The sequence below is a fragment of the Tupaia chinensis genome, unplaced genomic scaffold, assembly GCF_000334495.1.
Source record: "Tupaia chinensis unplaced genomic scaffold, TupChi_1.0 Scaffold000387_1, whole genome shotgun sequence".
Taxonomy (NCBI): Eukaryota; Metazoa; Chordata; class Mammalia; order Scandentia; family Tupaiidae; genus Tupaia; species Tupaia belangeri.
In genome coordinates, this window is record NW_006159889.1 from 3,323,699 (window position 1) to 3,351,625 (window position 27,927).

The 27,927-nt window shown below is 40.6% G+C and overlaps 1 protein-coding gene across 2 annotated transcripts in view; it reads right to left on the reverse strand.

Moving 5' to 3' along the window:
* The window catches only part of GPBP1L1 (GC-rich promoter binding protein 1 like 1), a 31,066-nt gene extending 3,788 nt beyond the window's left edge, over positions 1 to 27,278 (reverse strand). Inside the window, exons 1-7 of one of the 2 annotated variants that reach the window (XM_006153823.3) lie at positions 27,143 to 27,278; positions 23,851 to 23,980; positions 22,922 to 23,208; positions 11,821 to 11,893; positions 10,354 to 10,547; positions 2,316 to 2,456; positions 1,709 to 1,867 (exon numbers count right to left, since the gene is read on the reverse strand). In XM_006153823.3, the coding sequence (XP_006153885.1) occupies positions 1,709 to 1,867; positions 2,316 to 2,456; positions 10,354 to 10,547; positions 11,821 to 11,893; positions 22,922 to 23,208; positions 23,851 to 23,980; positions 27,143 to 27,202 (1,044 nt within the window). In that variant the 5' untranslated portion in view covers positions 27,203 to 27,278. The remainder of the gene's footprint in view (positions 1 to 1,708; positions 1,868 to 2,315; positions 2,457 to 10,353; positions 10,548 to 11,820; positions 11,894 to 22,921; positions 23,209 to 23,850; positions 23,981 to 27,142) is intronic. The other variant, XM_027773938.1, reaches the window with a different exon arrangement.
* Positions 27,279 to 27,927: the final 649 nt, after the last annotated feature.

The window sequence follows — 27,927 nt, forward strand, 5'->3', positions numbered from 1 at the left end:
TCTTTCTGGCGAGCACACGTGCCCTATAGGGAAAAAAAACTCTAAAAAAGAATCATAGTGGGTCACAGACCTAAATGTATTAATAAAATGCAAGACATAAATGTCATGCTCCTAAAAATAAATGAGAAAACACAAGATAGCCTTGTGCATGGCAATGACTTTTTAGATTCAACATCAAAGCCCAATTCACACAATATATAACTGATTAACTAGACTTCACCAAAAATAAAAGTTTCTGCTCTGGGGCTAGCAATTGGCGTAATGGCTATGTCACCGGACTCCCATATATGGTCAACTGCCGTTCAAGTTACAGACTCAGTGGCTTGAATTCACGCCGGGAGCATGTACGTGTGTGCCCAAGATCCCGAGAGGAGAATAGAAGAGAAGGGGTTGCGACTTGGCCATCCCCGTGGGGAGTGATTTCTCATTTTCTATCTCTGTCTTTACGGCGAGCACATGCGCCCTATAGCAAACCCCCCACCCCGCCAAAGAAAAGGAAAAAAAATTTCTGCTCTATAAAAGACATTATCAAGAGAATTTTAAAAACTACAGACTGGGAGAGAACATTTGCTAAAGACATTTGATAAAGGACTACTCTCTACAAAGAGTTCTTAAAACTCAACAGTAAGAGGAGCCAGCAGGTGGTGTGGTGCTTAAAGGTGCCTGACTCCCACATTACCAACTAGGTTTGAGTCCTGGACCTGATGGCTTCCTGTCTCACTTTCTCTCTCTGGTCAAATTAGAAAACAATAATAATAAATAAAGTTAAAATAATTTTTTTTTTTTTTTTGGGGGGGGGGCGCAGGGGGGGGGGTTTTGGTATAGGGCACGTGCACTTGCCAGACAGACAGAGAGACAGAAAGCAAGAAATCACCCCTCAGGGGGATGTCCACGCGGCAATCCCTTCTTCTCCATTCTCCTTTCGGGATCTTGTGCACGCAAGCACATACACTAGGTCTAAATTTTAAGCCACCAGGTCCGGGACGTGAACCGTGGTCAACTACGTGGGAGTCCAGCGACATAGTCATTACGCTAACTGCTGGTCCCAAGTTAAAATAATTCTTTAAAAAAAAAAATGAAGTGGTGGGAAGATCTGAACAAACACACCACCAAAGAAGATACAGAAGACAATACATGTATGAAAGGATGCTCCATGTGATCAAGAAAATACAATTAAAATAACAACAAAATACCACCAGAAACCAATTACTAATACAATGGTCCAATCCCACATAGTGATAATGTGAAATATTGGTAAGGATGTGGAACAGAAACTCTCACTCACTGGTGGTGGAGCTGCGAAATGGTATAGTCACTTTCAAAGACTGGTAGTTCTCTACAAAACTAAACATACTCTTATCATACAACCCAGCAATCACACTTAGTATTTACCAAAACAAACTGAAAACTTACGTCCATACAAAAACCTGCACGTTGATGTTTATGGCTGCTTTAAAAGTAATTGCTAAAATATGAAAGATATCAAGATACCCTTCAGTAGGTGAAAGGTCATAAAAATAAATCCTAACTTGAAATCTCTGAACAAAGGATTAAATTAACTTTACCCCAGGATTTAGAAGGCTGTTACTCATACAGACAAGAGTTCGGCACATTTTAAAATCTTGTCACATCCTTCTCTCCCATAAGAAAGCACATATATAACAACGGAAAAGACCTCTGCTGCCCCTGAGAAACCCTAGGCTCTTACATCCTCCATCTTTTCACAGTCTCTGTTCTCTGAGAAGTCTCCATTCCGGTCATCCTTCAGAGTCTTCAGGAACTCGCTCTTCCTGTCGGTGGTTCTGCGGGTCAACTTGGTCAGACGAGAGGAGCTGATCTCAATTGGAGGAGTGGTGCTGGAGGGACTCTGGGCAAATACCACAAATAGGTTGCTCCTGACAGCAAAGAGCAAGAACTGGGTTCTCTGGGTTACTCCTACATGGTACTGATTTCCAGAATCTGGTAGTCTGTTTAACAATTCTTTTACCAAAAGTAAGTAATGCTTTTATTTAAATAGACTTCAGTTTTACAGGGTTTCTATAGTTATGACAGCCTTTGCTCTCTCTACAGTGACCAGCAAAATGCCAGCCTAATACAGGTAGACCTTAGTCTACCACAGGGCAGTTACCCCACCGTCCCTGCCTACTTTTGGATAGTCAAGGGAAACATCAGTGAAGAAATGACTCTCAGTTAAGCATGGCTACACAAGAAATGGCATTACAGCTATGCACATGCATGTCACACTGCATATTAGTACATAAGCAAATGGGAAATGGCAACTTAAGAAAAGGCTGCCCTACTTAATCCTCACTCACCTCTTTGGGAGAACTTAGAACTGTGCCACCAGCCAGTACCACTGATTTGGTAACAGAGATTGGACTGGTAAAAGCAGACTCCCGGCTAGCAGAAAGGGATGCTGATTTGTGTTCCATTCTGTTAGATTTCCATGCATTGGGCTACACAGGAAGAAAAAACACATAAATCAGAATAAGCACACACGGAGAAGCTCATCTCGAAAAACCGTAAAGCAAGGAGTGAAATGTTATGTGGGAACTTAAGTGCCTACAGCTTACCCGTCTCAACATGTTTAGGACGTAAGCAACCTCGTTCTGAGTTTAGGTACTTGACGACAAAGGCACTGATTTGTGTATTATTTTTCAAAAAAAAAAAAAAAAAAAAAAAAGAGCCAGGAAGGTGCTGGGGTGGTCAAAGTTCAACAGTTTTCTTTATTATGCTATTTCTCAAAGCATGTAATTGTATATATGAATTTGAGAGGCCAATATTACAGCATTTTCCAACTTACCTGACCCCAAAGTATTTTTATAGTGTTTACTAATATCTGATATAACCCTGACATTCCACAAAATACATTAGAGAAATACTGTTTGCTAGGAACTTCGATAGCAAGCCAGAGTGCCACTGTAAATGCTGGACAATCCTGGTTTAGTCCAGAGTCCTTTCTTTTTGCTCAGCCTTGTGGGGCCTGGGTTCAGACTGGCTCAGATTTATGTCAGTCTGGCCATAGTCCAAACTAAAGAGCAACAGAGTGCAGATCAAACACCCACTTTTTTCTAAGTCAACTGCACTCTCTGGGAAGACAAAGGAAGATGAGGCAGGTTAGTGGAGTGGGGCTGAAGCCAAGGAAATACTGCTTTTCCAGATTGAAACAATTACAACCAAGAGCCCACCAGGATAAAGGAAGAATATGAGTGAAAAGAATTCCTTTCTTGGGTGCTTTTTCAGTTGAGGGGCATTCAGGAGGACACAACAGCTTTAGGAAGGAAATTAATTTTACAGAGCATCTATCATGTACTAGGTGCTTGCCATAACATTGTATTTAATTCTTAAAACAGATAAAAATTATGATGCTAACTTTCCATAGTGAATGACAATGAAAAGGAAAAAGTTGTCCATTTGTTCAAAGTTACACAGCTGGTAAATGAATACGTAATTGCTCTAGGGCATATGCTTTGCCAGAGACAAAGAGAAGAAAAGTGAGAAAGCACTCCCCCCAAGGAGGCAGTCACACCAGTCCCTTTTCCACCCTTCTCTCAGGATTTCAGGCACGCATGCACACATGCCCAGTGTTTTTCTGGCTGCGGGGTCCAGGACTCAGCTGCAGTCGGTCAACCATACGGGAGGAGTCACCAACCTCCATGCTACCAGCTGGCCCTGATACTTTTTAAAACTATCTCAAATGTCTCCGAAACAACAGGTAAGCAAGCAAGAGAGATAATGACCCAACTCTAAAAAGAATGAAGATTATTTGGGCACACACTGCACGTTGTGATTTAGGCCACTACGTCTGGGACTCAAACTGTGGTCAGTCATACGGGTGTCCAGCACCATAACCACTATGCCACCTGCTGGCCTCAATTTATTATTTTTAAAAATGCCACAGGGTGCCTACAAGACAGAAAAAGAAAGCACCCCCAGTGGGGCATGGTCACACCACAATCTCCTCTTCTCCATGTCTCTCACCAGGATGTTTGGGCACATGCACGGATGCTCCCCGTGTATTTTTCAATCTGCTGGGGCTGAGATTCCAACTGTGGTTGGCCAGGTGAGATCAGCTCCCGCCCCACAGCACTGTGCTGTGGACCTGGTTCCTCACTTAATTTTCAGTAACTTAAATTCTATAGTTTGGCTGCCCCCCTGGAGAAAATCATATCCTACATCCCTTTACATTAGAATATTATATAGGTAAAAGTTCACTACAGTGGGGGAGCCTGGCAAGTGGTGTGGTGGTTGAAATGCTGGACTCCCACATGGCTGATTGCAGTTTGAGTCCTGGGACCTAGTGGCCTAAAAATCACAGCAGATAAATAGATTTAAAAAAATAAAATCCACTTAAGTAAACTGTATATCAACCAAAGTCTTTTCAAAAGACTCTCCTTTCCTCTGAACTTCAAAGAACCACCTATTCATTTCACTTCAAATGATCTTACCTTTTCCCAAAGGACTGAGAAGTGTGATCAATCACTGGACCCAAACTTTGCCCTATCTCTTCCTTTGCACCTCAAGTTCAAAGGAGCTTCCTCTTTGCTTTCTACCATATTACATCTATTCATTCTCCTTGTGAATTATTATCAATTATTTCACCTTGCATCTCATTCTCTCTAAAGAATTATTCTATTTTATCTATAGACATCCTAAGCCACTTTATAGCAGCTAGGAGGGAAAAGTCAGGTAGATAAATACCACCATCCCTTTAAAGCCAAGCTTTCCTGAGTCTGTATCAGTTATCTTTTTTTCTTTTTTTTAATGATCAGTTATTTAATTAGGTTCTTGGCAAAAAAATCTAGAACACCAATTTGTGAAGAAAAAATCCTTTTGTAAGTGCAAACACGGATCGCAGGTAGCCCTGGAGCTGAGGAACAGCTTTGATTTTTGGTAAAATTTGCGAGTCCACAGCTTTCTGATCAATCTTGCGCTGCTCTGAAATCTCGTATCTCTCCTTCTCTGTGTCGAAGATCTCACCTTTCTGGTGTCTGGGCTTCTGCAGTTTCTTTTTCTTGCAGTAAACGTCGGTAAGGTGCTTTGGGATTTTTACTTTGGTAGTATCAATTTTCGTGGAGGTGGCAATGACAAATTTCTGGTGTGTTCTATGCAGTAGAACTCGATTGGGGACCAGCGGTCCAGTTACAAGCAGCAAGCCGCTGCTCAGCTGCTTCAGGAAAACCACTCTCTTGCCTCTGTGGCGTCCAGTGAGGATGATCAGATGGTCCCAGGAGTGATGCTAGCTCGCAGCTTTCTCACATGCTGACTGAAGGGATTTTTGCTATGGCTCAACAGCTTTCGAGGCACATCTTCAGTAGGATAATACCTAGGCATTTTGTGCAGTTTAACCACCTGGGTACCACCATTCTTGTCTCCACCAACCGGTTTTGTGACAGTCACAAGAACCTTCTCTTTCTATTTCTTTTCGATCCTGGATTTAGTGGCCGAGTATTTCCTCTTGTACATGGCCCTCCTGGAATCCATGGCAGACCAGGAGTATCTACCAATGCCCCGGACTAGGACGGGGTTTCGGCTGCAATGGGGCTTCCCCTTCTTGGGCTTTTTAGCTTTGGGGTCACCCTTTTTAACCTTGCCACTGGCATCAGCCTTCTTGGCTTCAGGCTTCTTCTCCTTAGTATCCTGCTTTGCAGCTTTATCGCCTGCCATCGTGTATAGTGGGAAAGAGCTGTATCAGTTATCTTTCACTTCCTCCTTACTGGGGTCCTTGCAATAGGCACCTCTATCCCCATTTAGTAAAACACCTCTTACAAAAACAACCAAAAACTTCGTCTTAGTATTATATTCCAAGGCAAGCTAAAAATCTGTCTTTGGGGAATGAGATATTCCTCATTACCAGTCTTTTCTGAACTGTTCCCTTTCCTCTTGATTCCCTGATGTTTCACTGTCTAGTCTTCTCGCATTCTGAATTCCTTTCAGTCTGTTCAATGGACACAGATATTTTACACTGTTCTAGCTTTGGTACTCTTCTTTTTTAAAGAGAGATTTTTGCTATAGGGCATGTGTGCTTGCTCGAGAGACGAACAGAAAGTGAAAAGTCACTCCCCGGGTGGATGGCCACACTGCAATCCCTTCTCCTCCAGTGTCCTTCTGGGATCTTGGACATGCATGCACATTTGTCTGGCATGAGTTTCAAGTTGCAGCATCTGGGACTCAAACGAGGTCGACCATGTGGGACTCCAGCAATGTAACCATTATGCCATCTGCTGGTCCCGCCTTGGCACTCTTCTGCTATTCTCAGGTAAATGTCACTAAGAAAACTATTTTAACTCTTTAATCAGTTTAGGTGTTAAGGTGATCTATGTAACATGTAAAACCATATCTCTACCCTAACCTCTCTCCTGAGCTTCTTCTATAAAAGCCTACATGGAGTCTTACTTCCCTACCGCATCCCAAGTACCAGCCAGATGAAACCACTTGCCTTTACCCAAACTTGGTAGATTCTTCCTCTATTTTGGGGTAACAACAGATCTTCTGTCTGGAATTCTCCCCACCTACTTGCTCTCTAAAAATTCTTACTTTTTATTTAGTTTTGCTACAGGGCATGTGTACTTCCTTAAGAAAAAAAATAAAAAAAGAGAGAGAGAGAGAGACAGACAGACAGACAGAGAGGGAAAGTAAGAAATCACTCCCCCTCCCCCTGAGGGGATGGCCATGCCACAATTCTTTCTCCTGAGATTTTGAGCATGAGCATGTATGCACATACACCCAGCCCAGGACTCAAACTGTGGTTGGCCATGTGGGCTACACCACCTGCTAGCCCTAGGCACTCAGCATGATTTTCACGCTGCTGGGTCTGGGATTCGAAACGTGGTCGAGTTGGCCAAGTGTGATCCAGAAACTTAACTACCATACCACATGCTGGCCCAGGTCAAAAATTTTTATCAGTATTTTTTTCTCAACTTGCCAGCAGCAAATAACTACTGACAAATACTGTTGCTATTTAAAATTTAAGTCACCTAAATTTCTGTGATAGCTTATCATTTTTTCTATGTTTGAACTACAATTGCTCAGTCCTACAATTTTTCAAAAAAATTCATAGAAAAGTGGAATTAAAGGGGCTGGACGGTAGTAGAGCCGTAACAGTACGCTCTGAGGCTGTCACATAGAAGGAAGGTTCTGGGTTCAAATCTGAAGACTGGCCTGAATGTGCCAGGCAGCCACATGCCCATGACCTGAGGCTGGTTGAAGTTTGGGGTGGATCATGGCATCAAGGTCTTTTTGGGGTTGCTGTCTCTTCACTCGCCCACTCATGGGAAAAATGAAAACTTATGAAAAAAGAGAAAAAGAATGAAAAGACAAAATTTAAAAACAAAAACTACTTTTCAACTAAGTGCCAAGTTTAATACACTTTTATAAGCAATGACACCCTAAAGAAGGGAGGGATGCTGGCTCCCTAGCACAGGGGTTAGGTGTTGTAAGACAAAGTGAGATCTCATATGACCAATCAAGGTTCAAGTCTTGGCCCCAGTGGTCTGAAAAATAAGCCAGGTACATGCATACATGCCCAGGATTATGATGAGATGGAGGATTTGAGGAAAAATGATCACAGCATGACTGTTAGGGAGTACGTGCATGCTCTTTTTCTCAGGCTCATGTGCACATATTCTCTGAAAATTTAAAAAATAAATAAATAAATAAATAAAAGGAAAGAAAGAAACTGAGGGTCCTGGGAATTTAGCCATGTCAACATAGTTAAATTTGATATTTGTTCTTGATTCCGTTTCAGCAGAATTCATGCTGCTCTCATAGGGGAACTTTTGGAACTGATGTGCTATCTTTCTTAGCGCCTCCAAGTAGGATCCTGGTTTTTCTCCAAATGACATCTAATGATACTTGTTTCCTAACAATGACTGGATTTTACTCAAGCAGTTATTCTGTTTGGCTAAAAGTTGTGTGCATGCATGCACACACATGTGTAAGACAAGGAGACAGTACTCCCCAATTAGGCCTGGTCATGTCACAATCTTTTATTCCAACTTTGCATCCCATCAGGACCCTGGGCATATGCATGCACAAACCTGGTATTTTTCAAGCTGCCAGGAGTACACTCAATCTGGTCAGCCATGTGGGATCTGGCTTTCTCTGCACAGAGCTTAACCACTGTACAATGAGGCTGGTGCCATTCAAGCAATTATTATCTACTTATTTAAAAGAGCTAAGGGTATAAATTTAAAAGGAATCTGAAACCTGCTTTTAAGATAAGAACCAAGTAAAAAAACACTTAGCTATGATGAAGTGTTGCAGCTACTGTGATGAGATACAGAATTTTATATGATTGTGGAGACATGAGCATTAAATACATCTTTTTTTTTTTTTTTTGGAGAGGTTTTTGCTATAGGGCACGTGCGCTCGCCAGACAGAGACAGAGAGAGAGACAGAAAGCGAGAAATCACCCCCCAGGGGGTAATGGCCATGCCGCAATCCTTTCTCCTCCATTCTCCTCTCGGGATCTTGGGCACGCATGTACACGTGCCGGGTGTGAGTTTAAGCCGCCAGGTCCAGGACTCGAACCACGGTCGACTATGTGGGAGTCTAGCGACATAGCCATTACGCTAACTGCTGGTCCCAAGGATTAAATACATCTTTAAGCTATATGTAATAGAAAGAATATACAGAGGATGGCATGAGCCTAAAGGATAATTTCTTAGGTAAGAGAAAAAGGGGCAATAAGTTGCAAAAGATAGATTAAATTTAGGCTATGAAAATATACATGTCAGTGATAAACAGTTTTGACACTGTATTAGAAGACCAAGAAAGACCCAGCTGCAATGATGTATTGGTGGCTCAACACTATACAATACTGGAAGCCTTATGGAAGATCGGGTTTAGTTCTTGGGTCAACCTATCATCAGGCACATGTGCCCATGATCCTGGATGAGTAGGAATGGCAGAGGGAAGGATCTCAGCTTGAGGACCCTCACACATATGAAAGAAACAAACTTAGTGAAGAAAAAGAGTTAAAAAAAAAAAAAAAAGATCAGGGAATGGCAAAACACGTCTTGAGGGTCAAATCTAGATAGGTGTGTTTTCAGCCGCTTGTGAGCTAATAAATTTATCAACATTTTCAAAAAGGATTATTTTATTTAACTTTATTTATTTGCTTGTAATTTGAAGCGAGAGAGAGAGAGAGAGAGAGAGAGAGAGAGAGAGAGAGAATGAGAAAGCAAGTCACCAGGTCCGGGACTCAAACCATAGCTGGCTTTGTGGGTGTCCAGCGCTCTTAACCACCACACCATCTGCTGGCACCAAGTTTATTAACACTTTTAATGGTTGTTTAAAAAAAATTAAAAAGGGGACCAGCAGATGGCATAATGATTATGTTGCCGGACTCCCCACATAGCTGACCGCAGTTCAAGTCTTGGACCTGGTGACCTAAAACTCATGCCAGGTGTGTGGGCATGTGTGCCCAAAATCCTAAGATGAGACTGGGGGAGAAGGGACTATAGCCTGGCCATCCCCCCTGCAGGGGTTGATTTCTTGCTTTGTGGCTTTCTATCTCTTTGTCTCTGTGGCAGGAGCACATGCCCTATAGCAAAAATCTCTAGAGGAACAAAAAATTAAAAAAGCAATAGGGGCAGTCAGGTGGCAGGGTGGTTTAGGGTGCTGGACTTCCACATGGCTGACTATAGTTTGAGTCCCAAACCTGGCAGCTTGCTTTCTCACTTTCCTTCCTTCTCTCTCTTTCTCTTTCTGTACCTTTCCCCCTCTCTGGTCAAATTAAAATAAATAAATAAATAAAGTTTAAAAATTCTTAAAGAAAATAAAAAGAAGCAATAATGCAGTATGAAACAAAGACATATGTAATCATATAGCCTAAAGTATTTATTGACTTGGCTCATCACAGAAAAAGTTTAATAATCTCTGTAATAATGGTTTGAAGCCATGAATGAATGGTTTGGAGTTAGTGAAGAGACTGAAGAATGTGATATATATGATTATTCTGGCAATTCTGTGCAAGATGAATATAGAAAGAAGAGAAAATAGAAGAGTATGCTATAAGAGTAAGTGTAAGAAGGTCCAAACAAGGACTGCATGGGGCAATGACTGACAGAAACTATGTAACTGCTTGGCTTAGGGGAATGAATGAGGAGGAGGAAAGAAGCTATTAATGTGAATAGCAACAGAAGGAGCAGAGTATGAGTGAAACTAAGGAGCAGGGAAGGCTTACAAAAAATCCAGTTGGCAGCAATCAAGTCTAGAGACAGAGTACAGTATTACAAACACATGACAGGTACAGAATAGCTCATGAGTGATTTAGGTGGAATACATTTTACTAAATTTTCTGATGCCCCCAAACCTCTGCTATGTTTTCATACTGATTCCAAATCATACCTTGGAAGGAGGTGGTGCCGGCTTAGGAACCAGGTTCTTATAGACACTTGGAACCATGGTTGATGCTTTGTTCCCATTTGCGTGGTGAGATCCTGGTGAGGTGAATGCAGCGGAGAAGGCAGCAGCAGGATCCTCTTTGGAAACTTTTTTGATGACTAGCATCTTGGAGGATTGCTTGGCACTAGGTGGGTTTTCTGTGAAATACAAGAATGGAGAAAGAAAAGAATGTCAAATCCATTGTGTAACACAACACACAGTTATACAAAGACCTCACCTTCAACAAAGAGCTGACAGTTGAGGTTAAGAAAAAAATATTTCCTGGTGTGTACTTTACAGACACTTTCAAAATTGAAACTATTCAGAAACTGTAGGAAAAAGGCAGAATATTAAGCACTTGATATTCAATTCATAAATCAGTCAGAAAGGCTGAAGATGTTAGTTGCAGTCAGTCCTTCAGGAGTAACAACACGTATAGTGTAAACAGGCATGGACCAAACAAGAACATATCCAACATAGCAGCTCCTGTCAGCACGAGAATGGAGAGAGACTTCCATGGGATCCTCTGACAAGGCAAACGGAGACAGAGCTACATACTAGTACCAAAGAGGAGGAGAAGGTAACACAACTGCCCTTAATTCTGTAATGCTGGGTCCAAATGCAGTACTTAAATATGCTAACACCTTCCCAAATAGATGCTCAGCTACTGATATATCTATGAAAGGGGACGGGGGAGACCAGGAGAGTCCAATTTGTAAATAGAGTTCCCAATGCCAAATAACAGGTCTGGGTCTGGTATGAAATATACTGACTCATGTGCTAATTTTTATTAGTCTACTCATTCCCAACATATACATTCTAACTGTGTGCACTTATGTTTTTGCCTTGGGCTATATAATAAACATCATTTATAATTACAAAAAATACCTCCCCAATTCCCTCCGCCCCAAAAAACCACCAGTAATTGGTACCTGTTTTAATAAAATTATATATCCACTGGATATAGTATTATATAATCTTAGAAATAATAATTTTGAAGAACATTTAGCAATATGGAGGAATGCTTAAGGCGCATTACTGTGTATACCAACCATATATTTAGGAGACAACCAAAGACATAAAATAAAACTAAGTGTTACAAGTAAAATTTCTGGTTAATTAAAAATTACTCTATTAATTTTACATTATTCTCTCATGACTTAAAATCAGCTTCTACATTCAGGGTTTTCCAAACTCTCAATCGTCTGTATTCTGATCTTACACTGTGACTACAACTAAGTGATATTTTGGGGTCAGAGTAACCTGATATGCTTACAGACACTTAGATTACTGAATAGGTGCCAGTTATTATGAGCACATGGAAGAGATGAAAATTAGAGATAAAGAAACAAACAAAAAAGATCTATTGCTCCTCTCCTTGCTAAGAAAAAAATTTTAAGTGGTGTTATTAAAATGGCAAAATTAACTTACCCCACACTCCAGAAGGGGTCCCAATAGGTCTGCAAGGCTGATTCTGTTTGCCAGCTTCTGGATTCAAAGAAGGCTAGGGAAAAAAGGATATGAATGGGTGATATGAAAAGGTGATCATTTTGGCATTTTTCACAAAGTAGCCATCACCATGGAACCTATCAAATACTTACAATTAGTAGGACATAATAATTTAACACTATTCAGGGGAAAAAAAATGAACAGAAGATGTGGAAATACAAAATCAACACATATGTTAATCTCAGGCTCTCTGAAGTTCCATTTCTTTTGGTTTAAGAGGGAATTTTATTTCTTTTTCCAGATCAACAAGCTAAACATGCACATTCTCTCACATTCCTATAGGATATGTATGGCAGATGAGGCAAAGAAAGCAGAAATGGGGAACCAGCAGTTAGCGTAATGGCTATGTCGCTGGATTCCCACGTAGTCGACCGCGGTTCGTGTCCCGGACCCGGTGGCTTAAAACTCACGCCGGGCGCGTGTGCATGCGTGCCCAAGATCCCGAGAGGAGAATGGAGGAGAAGGGATTGCGGCGTGACCATCCCCCCTGGGGGGTGATTTCTCGCTTTCTGTCTCTATGTCTCTCTCTGTCTGTCTGGCGAGCGCACGCGCCCTACAGTGAAAATCTCTTAAAAAAAAAAAAAAAAAGAAAGCAGAAATGAACAATAACATGGATTATTCTCCTCAGATTTAAGAAGGACAATCTGGTCAGTAAAATGTGTAGTATTCACTGCATCTTTAAGACTGTTTTGGGTCAAAGGCAAACCACATGCCAGAGATTGTGCTAGACATGCAAAGACAATGAAGGGCCCCTGTCCTCCTCATAGGGTCCACAGTCTCACTACAGAGATAAACTTGCAGGTAAGTGCCAGAAAAAGGTTATAAGGATTAAGGTTATAAGGACTATATAAAAATAGGTTATAAAAATGTTATAAGGATTATATAAAAATACATGTTAAAGTAGTAGTACTAGGGAGGAATGTCAATTATACCCAAAAGAGAAAGGCTAAAAGGTTTCATCACAGATGATAATGGTCAACAGTCCTTAAAAATTAACGTTAATGCAGGACCAACAGTTGGTGTAATGGCTATATCGCTGGACTCCCATGTGGTCGACCATGGTTTGAGTCCCAGACCCAGTGGCTTAAACTCACGCCGGGCACATGTGCTGTGTGCCCAAGAGCCCGAGAGAATAATGGAGGGGAAGGGATTGCGGCATGGCCGCACTGGGGGGTGATTTCTCGCTTTCTGTCTCTCTGTCTCTTCCTGGTGAGTGTACACGCCCTAAAGCAAAAACCTCTCAAAAACTAATGTTAATGCTGGAAAAAGAGGTGATTCCAAGAACAAAAAGAATAAAGAGCAATACAGGAAAGCATGAAAAACAAAACAGAAACAGGACTATCCAGAGATCCTCGAATAGTTTAGCATGATTACTGCTAGAGAAGGAGGGAGCCCTTCTGTGGGGCGAGAAGTCTGGCAAAATAGGCAAGAGCCAGATTGTAGAGAATATTTTAGGGAGATTCAATTTTCTCCTGTAGAAAAAGAGGAACCCTCTTTCATGCAGAGAGTTAACATGATCCAATAACCAATTTACAACAGTCACTCTGGTAGCAGCTTGAAGGATGGATTTGAGGGGTTTATATATCAACTGAGAGACCACCAGGAGACACATTCACACAGGTCAGGAGAGTAATGAAGGCACCAGGAGCAAAGGAAGACATGAGGGGAAGGGTGGAGAAGAGTGAGGAACAATAAACTGGACTTTAATAACTTATTTATATAGAAGGTGTGAGGATGGCTGGTATTCAAGCCCAAACTTTACAACCTTGTAATAAGGTAGGAAAATGGCTTTTCTGCACAGCTGCCTGCGGAACATAGAAGATATCTAAATACATCCTACTACAATGCTCCTGAATCAACATCTCTAAGGATGGGTCTCCAATAGGAAAAGGAAGTACAGATTTCCACCCCCTCTAAATGGAGTAGAATGGGTACATGGAGCTCCCGTGGGTAAAAACTGTGTTCTTTTCTTGGTTCTCAAGAGAGTTTGCCCATTTATACAGTATTTTTTCTCTTTTCCCACAGATTTTTATTTAATTGCCAGAGGGCCTATATGACTGCCCTGGGGGGGGATGTATGGTCACGGCACCACTTTTTCTTTTTTAAATCATCTAATGGCCCTTAGCCTACATGTGAACATGTACCTGTTGTGAATCTCCTTATAAATATTCACTACAGAGCAAGTGTGCTTGCTGGAGATAGAGACAGAGACAGAGAGAGAAAGCACCCCTAATGGGGAAGTTACAACACAATTCCTCCTCCTCCATTTCGAGCTTGTACCCACGCCTGGCATGTTTCTTAAGCTGCAGGGTCTGGGACTTGAACTGCAGCATCAGCTTTGTGGGATCCAGTCTTTTAAAAAAGATTAATTAATTATTATTATTTTAAAATATTTATTTAAACCATGGTTGGCCATGTGGGAGTCCACTGTCCCAACCCACATGCCACCTGCTGGCCCTTACTATTTTTTAATTTGCTACAGGGTACATGCGCTTACGAGAGAGAGAGACAGAGACAGAGAAAGAGAGAGAGAAAGCGAAAGCTTCCAGGCTGGGACGTGAACCATGGTAAGCCACGTGGGAGTCCACGTCTTAACTACCATGCAACCGGGTGGCCCCAGGATCCAGTGTTAACCACCATGCCACTGGCTAGCCCACCTGTGTGTCACTCAAGCCACTGGGGCTGGGTTTTGCATCATAGTTGACACATGAAATTTCTTTCTTTCTAAAAGAATTATTTTACCTGTGTGTCACAATTTGACCAGAGAGAGAGAGAGAGAGAGAGGAGAGAGAGAGAGAAAAGGAGGGAGAGAGAGAGAGAGAAAAGGAGGGAGAGAGGGAGGGAGGGAGGGAGAGTACCACCATGCCACCTGCTGGCCCCCAAACCTACCTCCTCTTCCAAAAATAACTGACGTTGATTACATCTTTCCTTTTCTTTTTCTTTTTTTAAATTTATTTATTCATTCGTTTATTTAAATTTGACCAGAGAGACACAGAGAGAGAGAGAAAGGGAAAGTGAGAAAGCAAGCCACCAGATCCAGGACTCAAACCTTGGTCAGCCAAATGAGAGTGCCCAGTACCTTAACCACCACGCCACCTGCTGGTCCCTTTTCTTTTACTACCCAAGTATGTATCTCTCAGCACAGTTTTATTTTGTCTCCACACAATTCTTAATACTTTTAAAGAGTAATCTACAGGTTACCTTTAAAAATCTTACACCTCTAGTTTCCTATACAGTAGGCAGTAGGTCCTAGAAACCCTAGAATTCTTTAATGATACATGTATTATGCATTTGCACTTAAGGTAAATTTATGTGTTTTGTTCTTCTATTAGGAGACACCCAGGAGCATCTGTTCTTTTGGTGATGCCAGCAGACACCAATGCTCACAGCCTAAAACTATTGATACATGAAGCAAGAAAACTGATCATTAAAAAACTTTAACTGACAGAGGACAAACACATTTACCAAATAGAGAGAGAAAGAGAACCTTCCCAATGGGGCATTCATTTTGCAATCCCTTTTCTTCCAGCTCTCCATCCTGCTGTGATCTTCACACACACACGCCCAGTTATGTTTTGCACATCCCTGGGGCTGGGGTTTGAACCATGATAGGTCATGTGGGATGTGGCTTCTTTACTCAGTTGGCTACAGGGCCAATTCCAAAACAATGACCTTCTAATCTTACAATTCCATCTTTACAAACTAGCACTAGGGCTGCTCATTATTATGGGGTTGTTTATTGTTTTTAGATCTTTTCAGTGGACAGAGCATAGGAATACAAACACCAACACACAGATAAAACTCTTCAGATCTTCTGATATTTCAAATTCATTTAAATACCTTGGAAATTTTACTGAGTGTCTACCTTAGATCTGTATTTCCTTTCTTCTACACAGAATCCTGATTCTCAAGGACACAAAAGAACAACCATATTCCATCACTTCACCCTCCCCTACACATGTCTCAGAACAGTGATGTCAGTATTTCACTAATAAAGTCACTCAAATGTTAATTTGTTGATATGCTCTCCCTATTATTAAAAAATAGTTTTGGGGGCCAGCAGGTGGCATGGTGGTTAAGGTGCTGAATTCCCATAGGACTTGACAGCAGTTTGAGTCCTGGGCCAAGTCGGGTGTGTATGTGCATGCTCACACCCAAAATTCCAATAAAAAGAATGAAGGAGGAGGGACTGTCTCGTGGTCATCCCCTCCTGGCGGGGATGATTCTCATTTTCCCTCTCCGTCTCTCAGGCAAGTTCACAAGCCCTGTGGCAAAAATCTAAGAAGTTTTACACTATATCTACGTTAGCGCACGTAGCTATTATAAGATACACTGTCTCTTACCCCTTATTTAATCTTAGTTCTACAATTAATCATGTATTCCATATTTACCATCATTCCTTTTATTGGTATCTTTCTGGTTATTCTGTCTTTGTTCTCTAGTACTTTCCTGAAGAAAAGTCTCTGGAACAATATCCTGAGTTCTTATACAGTTCATCTATTACCTTTATAATTGAGTTAAAGCTTGACAGAGTATACTTAGGCCAGCCCATGGCCTGATGGTTAGGGAAGTTGGATCCCACATGCCTGAATATGCAGTTCAGGTCCTGAACCTAGTGATGTAAAAGCACACCGGGCACATCTGCATGCATGCTCAAAATCCCAAAAGGAGGGAGGAACAGGAAAGAGATTACACATCGTGACCATTCCCCTGAGGCGATTTCTCCTGCTTCCTCTCGTGAACACGTGTGCCCTCTGACAAAACTTGAAAATAAACTCTCTGGCTCATTTTTCCTTCTCTTGAGTACTTTAACTGTTAATTGTATTTACTTATGTCAGAAAGGTTTCCTGTAGAAGTCTGATTTTTCCCTCTTGTAAGTCACTTGATCTATATGTCAAGATGAATAGAGTATTTTCTTTTTTATTCAAGTCTAGTATTTTATAAGACTATGGCTGTTTTGGCTGACCTTTCCACTTGTAGCTTCAATTCTTATTGTATTTTAGAAAACTTTTCTTGAATTACGCTTCTTAGTATTTGTTACTTCTTTGATTTTCTTTGTGGGGGGAGGTTCTATTATACAGATTTTGGTGAAACCTCTCTGTTCTTTTTCTTAGTTTTACCTTTTTAAACAATTTTTTTAAACTTTATTTTGACAAGACAGGGACATAGGGTGAGACAGGGAGTGAAGGAAAATGAGAAAGCAAGCCACCAGGTCCAGGACTTGAACTACGGTTAGCCATGTGGAAGTCCAGTACCCTTAATCACCATGCCACTTGCGAGACCCTCTCAGTTTTAATTTTCAATCTGTTTGAATTCCTTCATTTAAAAATGTCTTCTATTTCCTCTAATTCTTTCAAAATATTAGTGTTTATAGTGTCCTCCTTGTTTTACTTTTAAAACTTTTTACTATTATTTTTTAGTTCATTTATTCATTCTTTTAATTTGACCAGGCTGGTTTTTAACACTATATTCTCTTCTGTCTCATAGAATGTTCAGAAATACAATGGCTTCCTTTTTTTAAAGTATGATTTTGTCTCCCTACACCCTCTATCTGAACTTTTTCTTTCCTTCGTCACTATTTTCTGATTCAGTGGACTGTATTTCTAGTAGTTAATTGCGAGAGACTTTGTCCTAGAAATATTGGCTGGTTAGTATGAACTATGACAGAACCCTATGCCATTTATCAATATGTTGTTTCTTAGCTGCAAAGTCATCTTTTCTACATCTTTTCTACCTGCTCTGTGTAAATACATACGTAGATTTTAGTAAAATTTTTCCTCTGACAGCTTGCATGGTAACTTTTCTTAGTGGAGCACTGGAGAAACTTTGCTACCTGTTTCCTTGTGCTTGTTGTGCATACTCAGCATGCTTCTGCAGCACTCAGTTCCTCAAAGCCAAGTTTTGAAGTGCACATGAGCTCTGAGGCCAGCAGCATCCCCCACCCCAAAAGTGGTGCTACCTCCTCCTCCCCTGAACAGCTTTCTCAGCACTCTAGTGCAGGGGTTACTAACCCTAGGTACATGAGCCAACATCATTATTGGCAAATCCACCTCAGCTCCACCTCCTGTCAGATCAGCTGTGACATGAAATTCTCCCAGGGGGGCAAATGACACTGTGAACTGCATGTGGTGAAGGATTGAGGTTGCAGCTCTCATAAATCAGCTGCCACCCCCTGGGCCAAGCAGAACACACTGAATACCAATACTTAGCCTATATCACGGATAGTGAAAAGCTAGGCAAGGAGGACCACGACACAGAGGCCCTGTCAAAAATACCTAGTGGAATGGGACCAGTGGTTGGCATAATGGCTATGTTGCTGGACTCCCATGTAGTTGACCACAGTCCGAGTCCCAGAACTAGTGGTTTAAACTCACACCAGGCGTATGTGCGTGCATGCATGCCCAAGATCCTAAGAGGAGAAGGGATTGCGGCATGGCCATGCCCCGGTGGGTGATTTCTTGCTTTCTGTCTCTCTGTCTCTCTCTGTATTTCTGGCAAGTGCATGCGCCCTATAGCAAAAACCTCTCCAAACAAACAAATAAACAAAAAATACCTATTCTCAATCCTTGGACTTTTGACTAAGATCAACTGTGGAAATACCTCTCTCACATACATAAGGAGAAAAAAAATTACATTCTGTAATATAATCATCTGTAATTTTAAGAATTGGGAAATAACATCAATAAATACTATTAACTCATCTACAATCCTTACTCAATTGTCCCCACTGATGTTTCAGAAAATGACTTTTTTTGTGCTCGCCCAAGATAGAGACATAGAGGGAAAGTGAGAAATCACCCTGGGGTGGGGGTGGGGGGGATGGTCATGCCGTTTCCCTTCTCCATTCTCTTTTCAGGGTTTTGGGCACACATGCCCAGCATAATTTTCAAGCCACTGGGTCTGAGACTTGAACTGTGGTTGATAGTATGAGAGTCTAGCACCTTAACAACCGTGCTACTTGCTAGTCTCAGCAAATTAAATTTCTTTAAAAACAGGTTTTCCTTTATCCAGTATTTAATGTAGGTTCATGTTACTATTATCTGAAGCTTCTTTATTTTTTTTAAAGATTTATTTATTTATTCATTCATTCTTTCATTTTTTAATTTGACCAGAGAGAGACAGAGAGGGAGAGGGGAAAGTGAGAAAGCAAGCCACCAGGTCCGGGACTTGAACCGTGGCCGGCCACATGGGAGTGTCCAGTGCCTTAACCACCACGCCACCTGCTGGTCCCGATCTGAAGCTTCTTTATAACCTTAATATTTTTGAATGAAGAATGCAGGCTAGTTCTGTAGTTCTTTTATAGGAACTTGAATTTGGGTCTGTCTGATATTTCCTCACAATGAGAACCAGGATGTGCATTTCTGGAAGGAATATCACAGAGGTGCATCATATCAGGAGCCAAATTATTATCTATCTATATAAACTAAATATGTACACACAGTGAAATATACTTTGCCATCCCATGAGTTTTGAAATATTCTTCTACCTTCCCAATCTCTATGAAGATGAGAACACTCCCATCAACCAGACAGTTCCCTTGTGTCCTTTCCCAGTCAATTCCTACTCCATGCAGGCAACTTTCCTGATTCTCTTCTCACCATAAATTATTTTCCTGTTATAAAACTGGTGTTCTACAATTCTTAGGATTTTCATGTCACCTGCAAATAAAGTAAAAGCTATGGCTACATTGCAGACATACTCTGAATCCACAAATTTCTTATTCCTCGGATTTAAAAAATTACTGTAGAAAACACTACCCTCGTACCTGGCTGCTCCTTCTCCAAAGAGTAGAGTACAAAGGGCCTTTAAAAAGTATTAGAGCAGGCTAACCCATCCTGCAGTGGTTAAGGTGGTTGGATCCCACTTGGCTGACTGAGTGGTCTAAGAAGTGGACTCAGCCGGGTTTGAAACCCAATATACCAGGTACAGTGTGTGCATGGCCAAGATTCTGAGAGGAGAATGGAAGAGAAAGAGTTGTCGTGTGGCCATTCTCCGTGGAAAATACTTTCTCACTTTCCCTCCCTCTGTCAAGCACATGAGCCCTATAGTAAATAAATAAATAAATAAAAATCTGCGAGTTGTCCAGTGCATTGTAGGTGTTTAGCAACATGTCTAATCTTTACACACTAGATGCCAGTAACACGATACCCGGTTGTGATAACCAAAATGTCTCCAGAAATTCACCAATGACCCTCAAGGAGACAAAAGTGCCTTTGGTTGAAATGTGCCTATGTAGAGCAGTATCGACACACATAAATCTCAAAATCACATCAACAAAAAGAGCTATAGCAGGACTGCTCACACAAAGGTCAAAAACATGCAAAATGATGACTGCAGAATGTTTATGAACCCACATGTAGTATATCACAGCTTATCACACACATGCCTGAGAATGTTGAAACACTGAGATTTAGATGGTGATTATTTTTAGGGAAAAGAATAAGCTTAGGAATGCTAATATTTCAACTCTTCTAAAAGAATGGTCTACAGCAAATTTGGCAAAACGTCTCAAAGCTAAGTGATATTAATACATTTCTTTAAAAAAAAAATTACTGCATAAATTTAAGGTTTGTGCAAGTGTACCAGCCTGTGGAAAGGGGGTTAAGGTGCTGGATTCCACACGGCTGTGTACTTCAAAGTCCCAGACCTGACAGCTTGAGAAACAAGCCAGATGTATGTGCATACACGCCCAAGGTCACTAAAGGAGGAAAGAAAAGGGATTGAGGTATGATCATTTCCCTTGGAGAGTGCTTTCTCACCTTTCTCTCGTTCTTTCTTTTTATTTTTTTTTAAGATTTTATTTAACTTTATTTATTATTATTATCATTATTATTTTCCAGTTTGATCAGAGAGAGAGAGAGAGAGAGAGAGAGAGAGAGAGAAAGAGGAAGCGAGAAAGCAAGCCACCAAGTCTGAGACTCGAACCGCAGTTGGCCATGTGGGAGTCCAGCACCTTTAACCACCATGCCACTTGCCGGCCCTGACCTTTCTCTCATTCTTTCTGGCAAGCACTAGGACCCTATGGAAAAAAATTTTTTAAAAAGGAAAAAAAAAAAAAAGATAAATTGTTTTTATTTGTCTTCCCCCAGCTTGATTTGACAGCAAAGTTCCCTTTAAATCATGTAGCAGGTAACGACAGTGCTACCTACATGTTTTGTTGTTTTGTTTTAGGTTTTTGTCACAGGGCACATGTGCTTGCCGGAGAGAGAAAAGGTGAGAAATTGTCCTCTAGGTGAATGGCCATGCCACAGTCCCTTCTCCTCCATTCTCCTCTTGTGATTTTAGGCATGCAAACATGTGAGTCCAGTGTTTTTCAAGCCACCAGGTTCAGGACTTTAACCACAGTCAGTATGTGGGATCCAGCACCTTAACTACCATATCACCTGCTGGCCCCTAATAACATTTAAATTAAGGGTACGTGAGCTCACCAGACAGACAGAGAGAGACAGAGAGACAGAAAGCGAGAAATCACCCCCCAGGGGGGATGGTCACGCTGCAATCCCTTCTCCATCCTTCTCCTCTCGGGATCTTGGAGACATACGCACACACCCGGCGTTTTAAGCCACCAGGTCCGGGACACGAACTGCGGTCGACTACGTGGGAGTCCAGCGACATAGCCATTACGCTCACTGCTGGTTCCCAGGCCTCAGGACAGTTCTTGATCTTAGGGGAAGAGAAGCTAATGCTTAAATTTAATCTTTTCTTTTTTTTTTTTTTTTTTAATATATTCTATCCTATAGGGCACAAGCACTAGTCAGAGAGAGAGGGAGAAACACCCTCATCAATGGGGCCTGGCCATGCTGCAATTCCTTTGCCTCCATTTCTCCAGTTTGTCTGGACTTTAGGCATGCACACACATTCTTAGTGTGCTTTTCAAGCCACCAGAAATAGGATTGAAACCATGTGGTTGGTCATATATGGGAGCCAGCTCCTTAACCATCGGGCCAGAGCTGGCTCCAATTTGACCCCTCCTTTTTAAAGAGAGATTTTTGCTATCGGGCATATGTGCTCAACGGAGAGACAGAGATAGACAAAAAGTGAGAAATCACCCCCAAGGGATACGGCCACACCACAATTCCTTTTCCTCCATTGTCCTCTTGGGATTTCGGGCATATGCATGCGCACACGCCTGACATTGAGTTTTAAGCCACCATGGGAGTCCAACAATGTAACCATTATGCCATCTGCTGGTCCCATTTGATTTCTTTTTTAGTTGACATTACCAACATATTGAAATGGCTGTACCTGGGGACCAGCAGTTAGCGTAATGGCTATGTCGCTGGACTCCCACATAGTCGACCCACAGTTCGAGTCCTGGACCCGGTGGCTTAAACTCAATGTCAGGCGTGTGCGCATGCATATGCCCGAAATCCCAAGAGGAGAATGGAGGATAAGGGATTGCGGCGTGGCCATCCCCCCTGGGGGGAGATTTCTCACTTTCTGTCTCTCTGTCTGGCGAGCGCATGCACCCTATAGCAAAAACCTCTCCAGAAAAAAAAAAAAAGAAATGGCTATACCTGAAGTAACTAATCATCGAATGTGCTACTTAAAATAACTAGAGCTGTATTACCAAATATGGCATGCACTAGCCACATACGGTTGTTGGAACACTCAGAATGTGTGGAGTCTATATTGAGACAAGCCATAAATAGAGAATACAAACAGAATTCATTTTTTTTTTTTGAGAGATTTTCACTGCAGTAAGCCATGTGGGAGTCTAGCAACATAACCATTACGCCATCTGGTGGTCCCTGAAAGACTACGTTTTTACACAACTTTATTTGAATTCTAAACTATAAAATTTAAGGGACACTAGGGTCTTGTTTTTTTAAAAATTCTACAGGTGGAAACTTAAAAACTTCTGGTATCACCTTCAAATAGACTTCGTTTCTTCTAAAAACAGTAAAAATTAAATTTAGGACAATCTTTTCTATAATTTTAAGAATGTTCATTATTTACAGGGTCTTAAAGGTATATAAGGTATATAGAGGTTTTAACTACACATCTATAGCATCACACTTACAAAATCTTCCTCTTCAAACTGCAGCTTTTCCACCTTGTCTTCTTTCTTTTCTTCCCTAATCTCTGTAGGTGGCTTTTCTGGAAAGGCACAGCCTTTCCGGGAGTGGAAACTGCCATTCCAGTGGCGATGGTTCCCTGACCCACCTCCACTACGCTGGCTCATGCCATCATGACCTCGGGAAGAGCCATGCCAACCAGATATGCTCCCTGTGATTCCAGCATAAGCTCCCTTAGAGACACCGGAGTCCACAGAATCATGGCGGAACAGGGAGGGCTGGTGCCAGGAATCTAGAATAGTAAGGAAAAGCAATACATTAGATTGTTCATTTGCTTCCTGGAAATTCAGACACAATTGGGCCAGATGTTTCCTAATCTGACTTATGGTACTGCCAAAAGGCCTTCAGGGAACCTTTTCAATAAAAAGACCACACAAAGAAATCATAAAATACATCTTTTCTTTGTGAGCTAATTTCTAAGTGAGTTCTTCAACTAAGTAAATGATTTATGAGAATGTTAGATCTAGAAAGGCAATGTAGGACCAGTCATGTAGCCTAGCAGTTAAGGGAACTGGGTCCCACACAGCTGATCATGGTTTGAATTTTGGCCCTGGCAGCTTAAGAAACACATGAGGTATATATGTATGCATGCCCAAAATTCCGAGAGGATAGAAAAATGGAAAAATGATTGTAGTGTGACAGCTTCCCACTGGAGTGTGTTTTTTCTTTCTTTATTGTCTATTTTGGGTGAGCACACATATCTTCTGGCAATTAAAAAAAAAAAGACAATATAGTAGGATAATGATTACTAGAGAATCTAATTTAAAAACATGTTTACAAAAGATGCCATTTTAAGATCATGGACACATACTCCTATCCTAAGCCTACCCTAACTGGTAGCTTAAACACAGTTATGAAGTTGGAAATGACTTACCTCCTGTAGTTCGTAGGGGTCCATTGTTAAAAAAGCCATCGGAGGAATTATGTCGACGACGGCTTACTCCAAATCTACCTTCTCCTCGGGATATGTGCTCTCCGTGTTTTTCAAAGGTGGCTGTAGGTGACTAAGATAATAAAATACAAAGATGAGCAAATAAGTAGAGATTAGTCTTTTAGAAGTTAATATCGTGGCTGGCAGGTGGTATGGTGTATAAGGGCACTTGACTCTCATATGGCTGACCATAGTTTGAGTCCCAGACCTGGCAGTTAGCTTTCTCATTTTCCCTCTCTGGTCAAATTAAAATAAGTAAATAAAGTTAAAAATGAGTCCCAGACCTGGCAGTTAGCTTTCTCATTTTCCCTCTTTGGTCAAATTAAAATAAGTAAATAAAGTTAAATAAAAAAAAAAAAGTCAGTATCTTACTAGGCTATGCATCAGGCTTTTAAAAAGTAACAACCCCCATTATAAGTGTATGGATCCTAAAGGTACCACAGGCCTCTGAGTTAGCTTAGAGAAGCGACAGATTACATAATCAGTAATTAACTCGCTTCTTTTATACCAGAAGGGGAGAAAAAGTAGAACTGCTCACATGAGATGTGGGGGGGGGGACCCCTCTGTCAATAACCATAGAGAATAAGCTTCCAAACTTGACACTTCTAAAGATTAATCTGTGGGCCAGCTCATGGTATAGCAAAAATGCATTATTCAACAAAATCTGGATTTTGAGTCAGTCTTAATAGCTCAGGGATAAAGAAGCTAGATCCCACATGGCTGATTGTGCCTTTCTAGTCCTGGACCTGGTGGCTTGAGAAACACCAGGCGCATATGTATGCATGTCCAAAATCTTGAAAAAAGAAAGAAATAGAGGAAAAAGGACTGGTGTGACCATGCCCCTTAGTGGGTGTTTGCGTCCTCCCTCCCTCTCTCTCACCTTCTGGCAATAGAAAATAAAAACAGAGAAGCCAGATATCAAATGATAACTGCAATCTGAATCTGATCTCTCTGTCCCGCTCTCTCACTCTCATGTGCACATACAAACACTCTATCGTGAATAAAGAAATAATCTTACAATAAGAGAGGAAAAGCCTTAAAAATAATTCTAAATAGCTCTATTTTTTCTGTAAATTATTCTAGAACTGGGTAAGAAAGCAATGGTTTAACTATAACCTTAGCAGCTAATCAGGAATTGCAGAGAGCTTTTATAGTTTCATAAAACACCTATTTCTAAATATTACTCAGTACTTAATACATGATTTAGACATGAAGAAAGAGGTTAGGGAAAATTCATCTTTGAGGTTACACAATTTAAAGGAAGCAGCATGTAGATAAATTCTAATATCCCTTTCCTACTCCAAAGAATTTTATTTTATGGCATTCTTTAGTCTTAAATGAGAGAGACCAATGTCTATAAAGCCATGAAAAGTATAGGTATGTTAAACGAGGGCTTATAAAAAAACTATAGGTTGTAGCATAAACACTAAATATTTTTACACTTATTTTCTTACTGTTAATCATTGCCAATAGCTCAACATAATCAATCTTTTTTATCTTACCTATTTTAGCAGGTTACAGAAATGTTAAGTTTTCTGCAAATAGTTTTTTTTTTTAATAAAAGAATTACTCATTTTATTTTTATTTAACTTGTTATAAGGCATAGGCACTCTCGAGAAAGAGAGAGTGAAAAGTTAGATGCCAGGTTAGGGACTTGAACCATGGCCAGCCATGTGGGAGTCCAGTGCTTTAACTACCACACCACCTGCTAGGCCAAAATTTTATGGTTTTAACTTTTTAGTTTAGGTTATAGTCCATTTAAAATTAATTTCTGTGTATGCTGTGAAATAAAGGATAGAGTTCTTCCCTCTCCTCCAGATATTCCATTGTTCCAGTACTATTTGTTAAACAAACAATTGCTTCTCCACTGCAACACCTAGGCACTTCAGTAAAAAATCAACTGACTACATAGAGGCCCATTTTTATATTCTCTGTTCTATTTAATTCCTTTACTTATATTTAAAAATCATACAATCTTGCTTACTGTAACTTTATGGACAATAATAAAGTATCAATCATCATCTTTTTCCCAAGTTCACTACACTGCAACAATTGTTCTTTACAGATATATAATCTGTATACTTTTTCAGCAAGTTCCAGATTGTGGGCACCCATGTGCCCACCCCCTTAGGGAGGTCTCTGGATGTGAACCCAAAATTTTCTCATATAAGCTACTCTCAAATTTTCTCAATATAAGCTACTTATTGGAGAAGCCTTGCAGAGCATAGTGTTATTCCTCGAGGTCTACCTGCATGCTTTTTCTTTTTTTTTGAGAGGTTTTTGCCATAGGGCATGTGTGCAAGCCAGAAAGACAGAGAGAGAGAGAGGCAGAAAGCAAAAAATCACCCCCTGGGGGATGGCCCCAACACAATCCCTTCTCTTCCATTTTCCTCTTAGGATTTTGGGCACGCACGCACACGTGCCTGGCATGAATTAAGCCACCGGATCTGGGACTTGAACCACGGTCAACTACATCGGAGTCCAGTGACACAGCCATTACACCAACTGCTGGTCCCTCTCTGGTCAAATTTAAATAAAAGAATGAATAAATAAAATTTAAAAAGTAATTCTTTAAAATAATTCATATTTCAAAATATAAATTCTCCTCTATTAGTTGGCAAAATAAGAAGCATTTTAAGTTTATCAAAGGCTGACTTTGTCAAGAATTTCTGTGTGTTATAACTAGATCTGCCTTCACCTACATGAACTGGATGTTTAATTTGTCTTTACTTCCAATGAAACAGAGTTCCCCCAAAATCATTACGTAGATTAATTCCTCTAAAATAGAATTTCTAGGATTTAACCTGAGATCCATACAGTATAGTAACTGGATGATCATTCTATTTCCTCCTCATCTATTATTTTAGACAAATATCCATTCATTTCAGAGGTCTGTTTATCCAAGGGCATATCTCACCACTGCCCCTCTGTCCTTGTGAATAAGTTAGAAGGTATGTTTTCTCTACAAAGTGTGCTGCAGGTAGCAAAGGAAGGCTTAAGTGTGCCATGTAATGAGAAAAGCCTAGGATGCAATGAAAGAAATGAGACACTTTGCAGTAATAAGGTCCACTAATTATGCAGTCGCATAATTGTTAGTCTATTAAAAGTAAGATTAATCTTCAGGCAAGGTTGATTATCTAAAAATCACAGATTAGAATATAGAGGCTAAAGGTCAGCAAGAGATAAGAAGACCGGGTATTCCGGGTGTTACCAAGAGAATGGAAAGCAACAGTACCTTTGCCGACTGTGGTGTTGAGAAATTTAGCCAAGCAGGAACAAAGTCATGCTGCGCCATTTAGGTCCAGTGTCTCTTCTCAGCAAGGTGAGGCATCCAACCTCATGGCCAGGATCTGAAAATAAGAGAAAGCATTTATGCTCACAAGAATCTAACACTAATATGTAAGGAATCTGTGATAATCCTATGATCTCACTTTACAGAAAGACCTGCCTTCTCAGCTTCAATATAAACTACTTATTGGGCTCCCTATCTCTGAGATAAAAAGAAAATCTGTAACTATGAAAAACGTCAACAGAAAAATGTGACATATGTTTGAAAGACTATATGAAGGAATCTAAGGAATTCCATTAAAAGGACCTGGAGAAAAAACACTTTCTTAAAATTAAAGACATGCATAAAGGGAGATCAATTTGTTTCAGATACGCAGGAAACTTCTGGCAACACCAATAGTAATGATCTTCCTACGAAAGATACAATCTTAAAAGCTTTTCTTTTTTTTTTTTATAGTTTTATTTATTTATTTTTCAACATTTATTTTATTTATTTACATTTAATCACACATCTTTACAGTGTACATTTCTTTTTCCAGCATAAACACCATGAATGTCAGTCAAGACAAAGACTATTGTATACATTATCAGTAAATAGCTTCTCATTTTTTGTCAATTAAGCATACTTTTACTTGTTTTTTATTCTCCCCCTTTCCCCTCCTTCCCTTCCATACTAAACATTTTTTCCCACATTTTATTGTTTCAAAAAAGATCTTAAACTAAAAATATGGA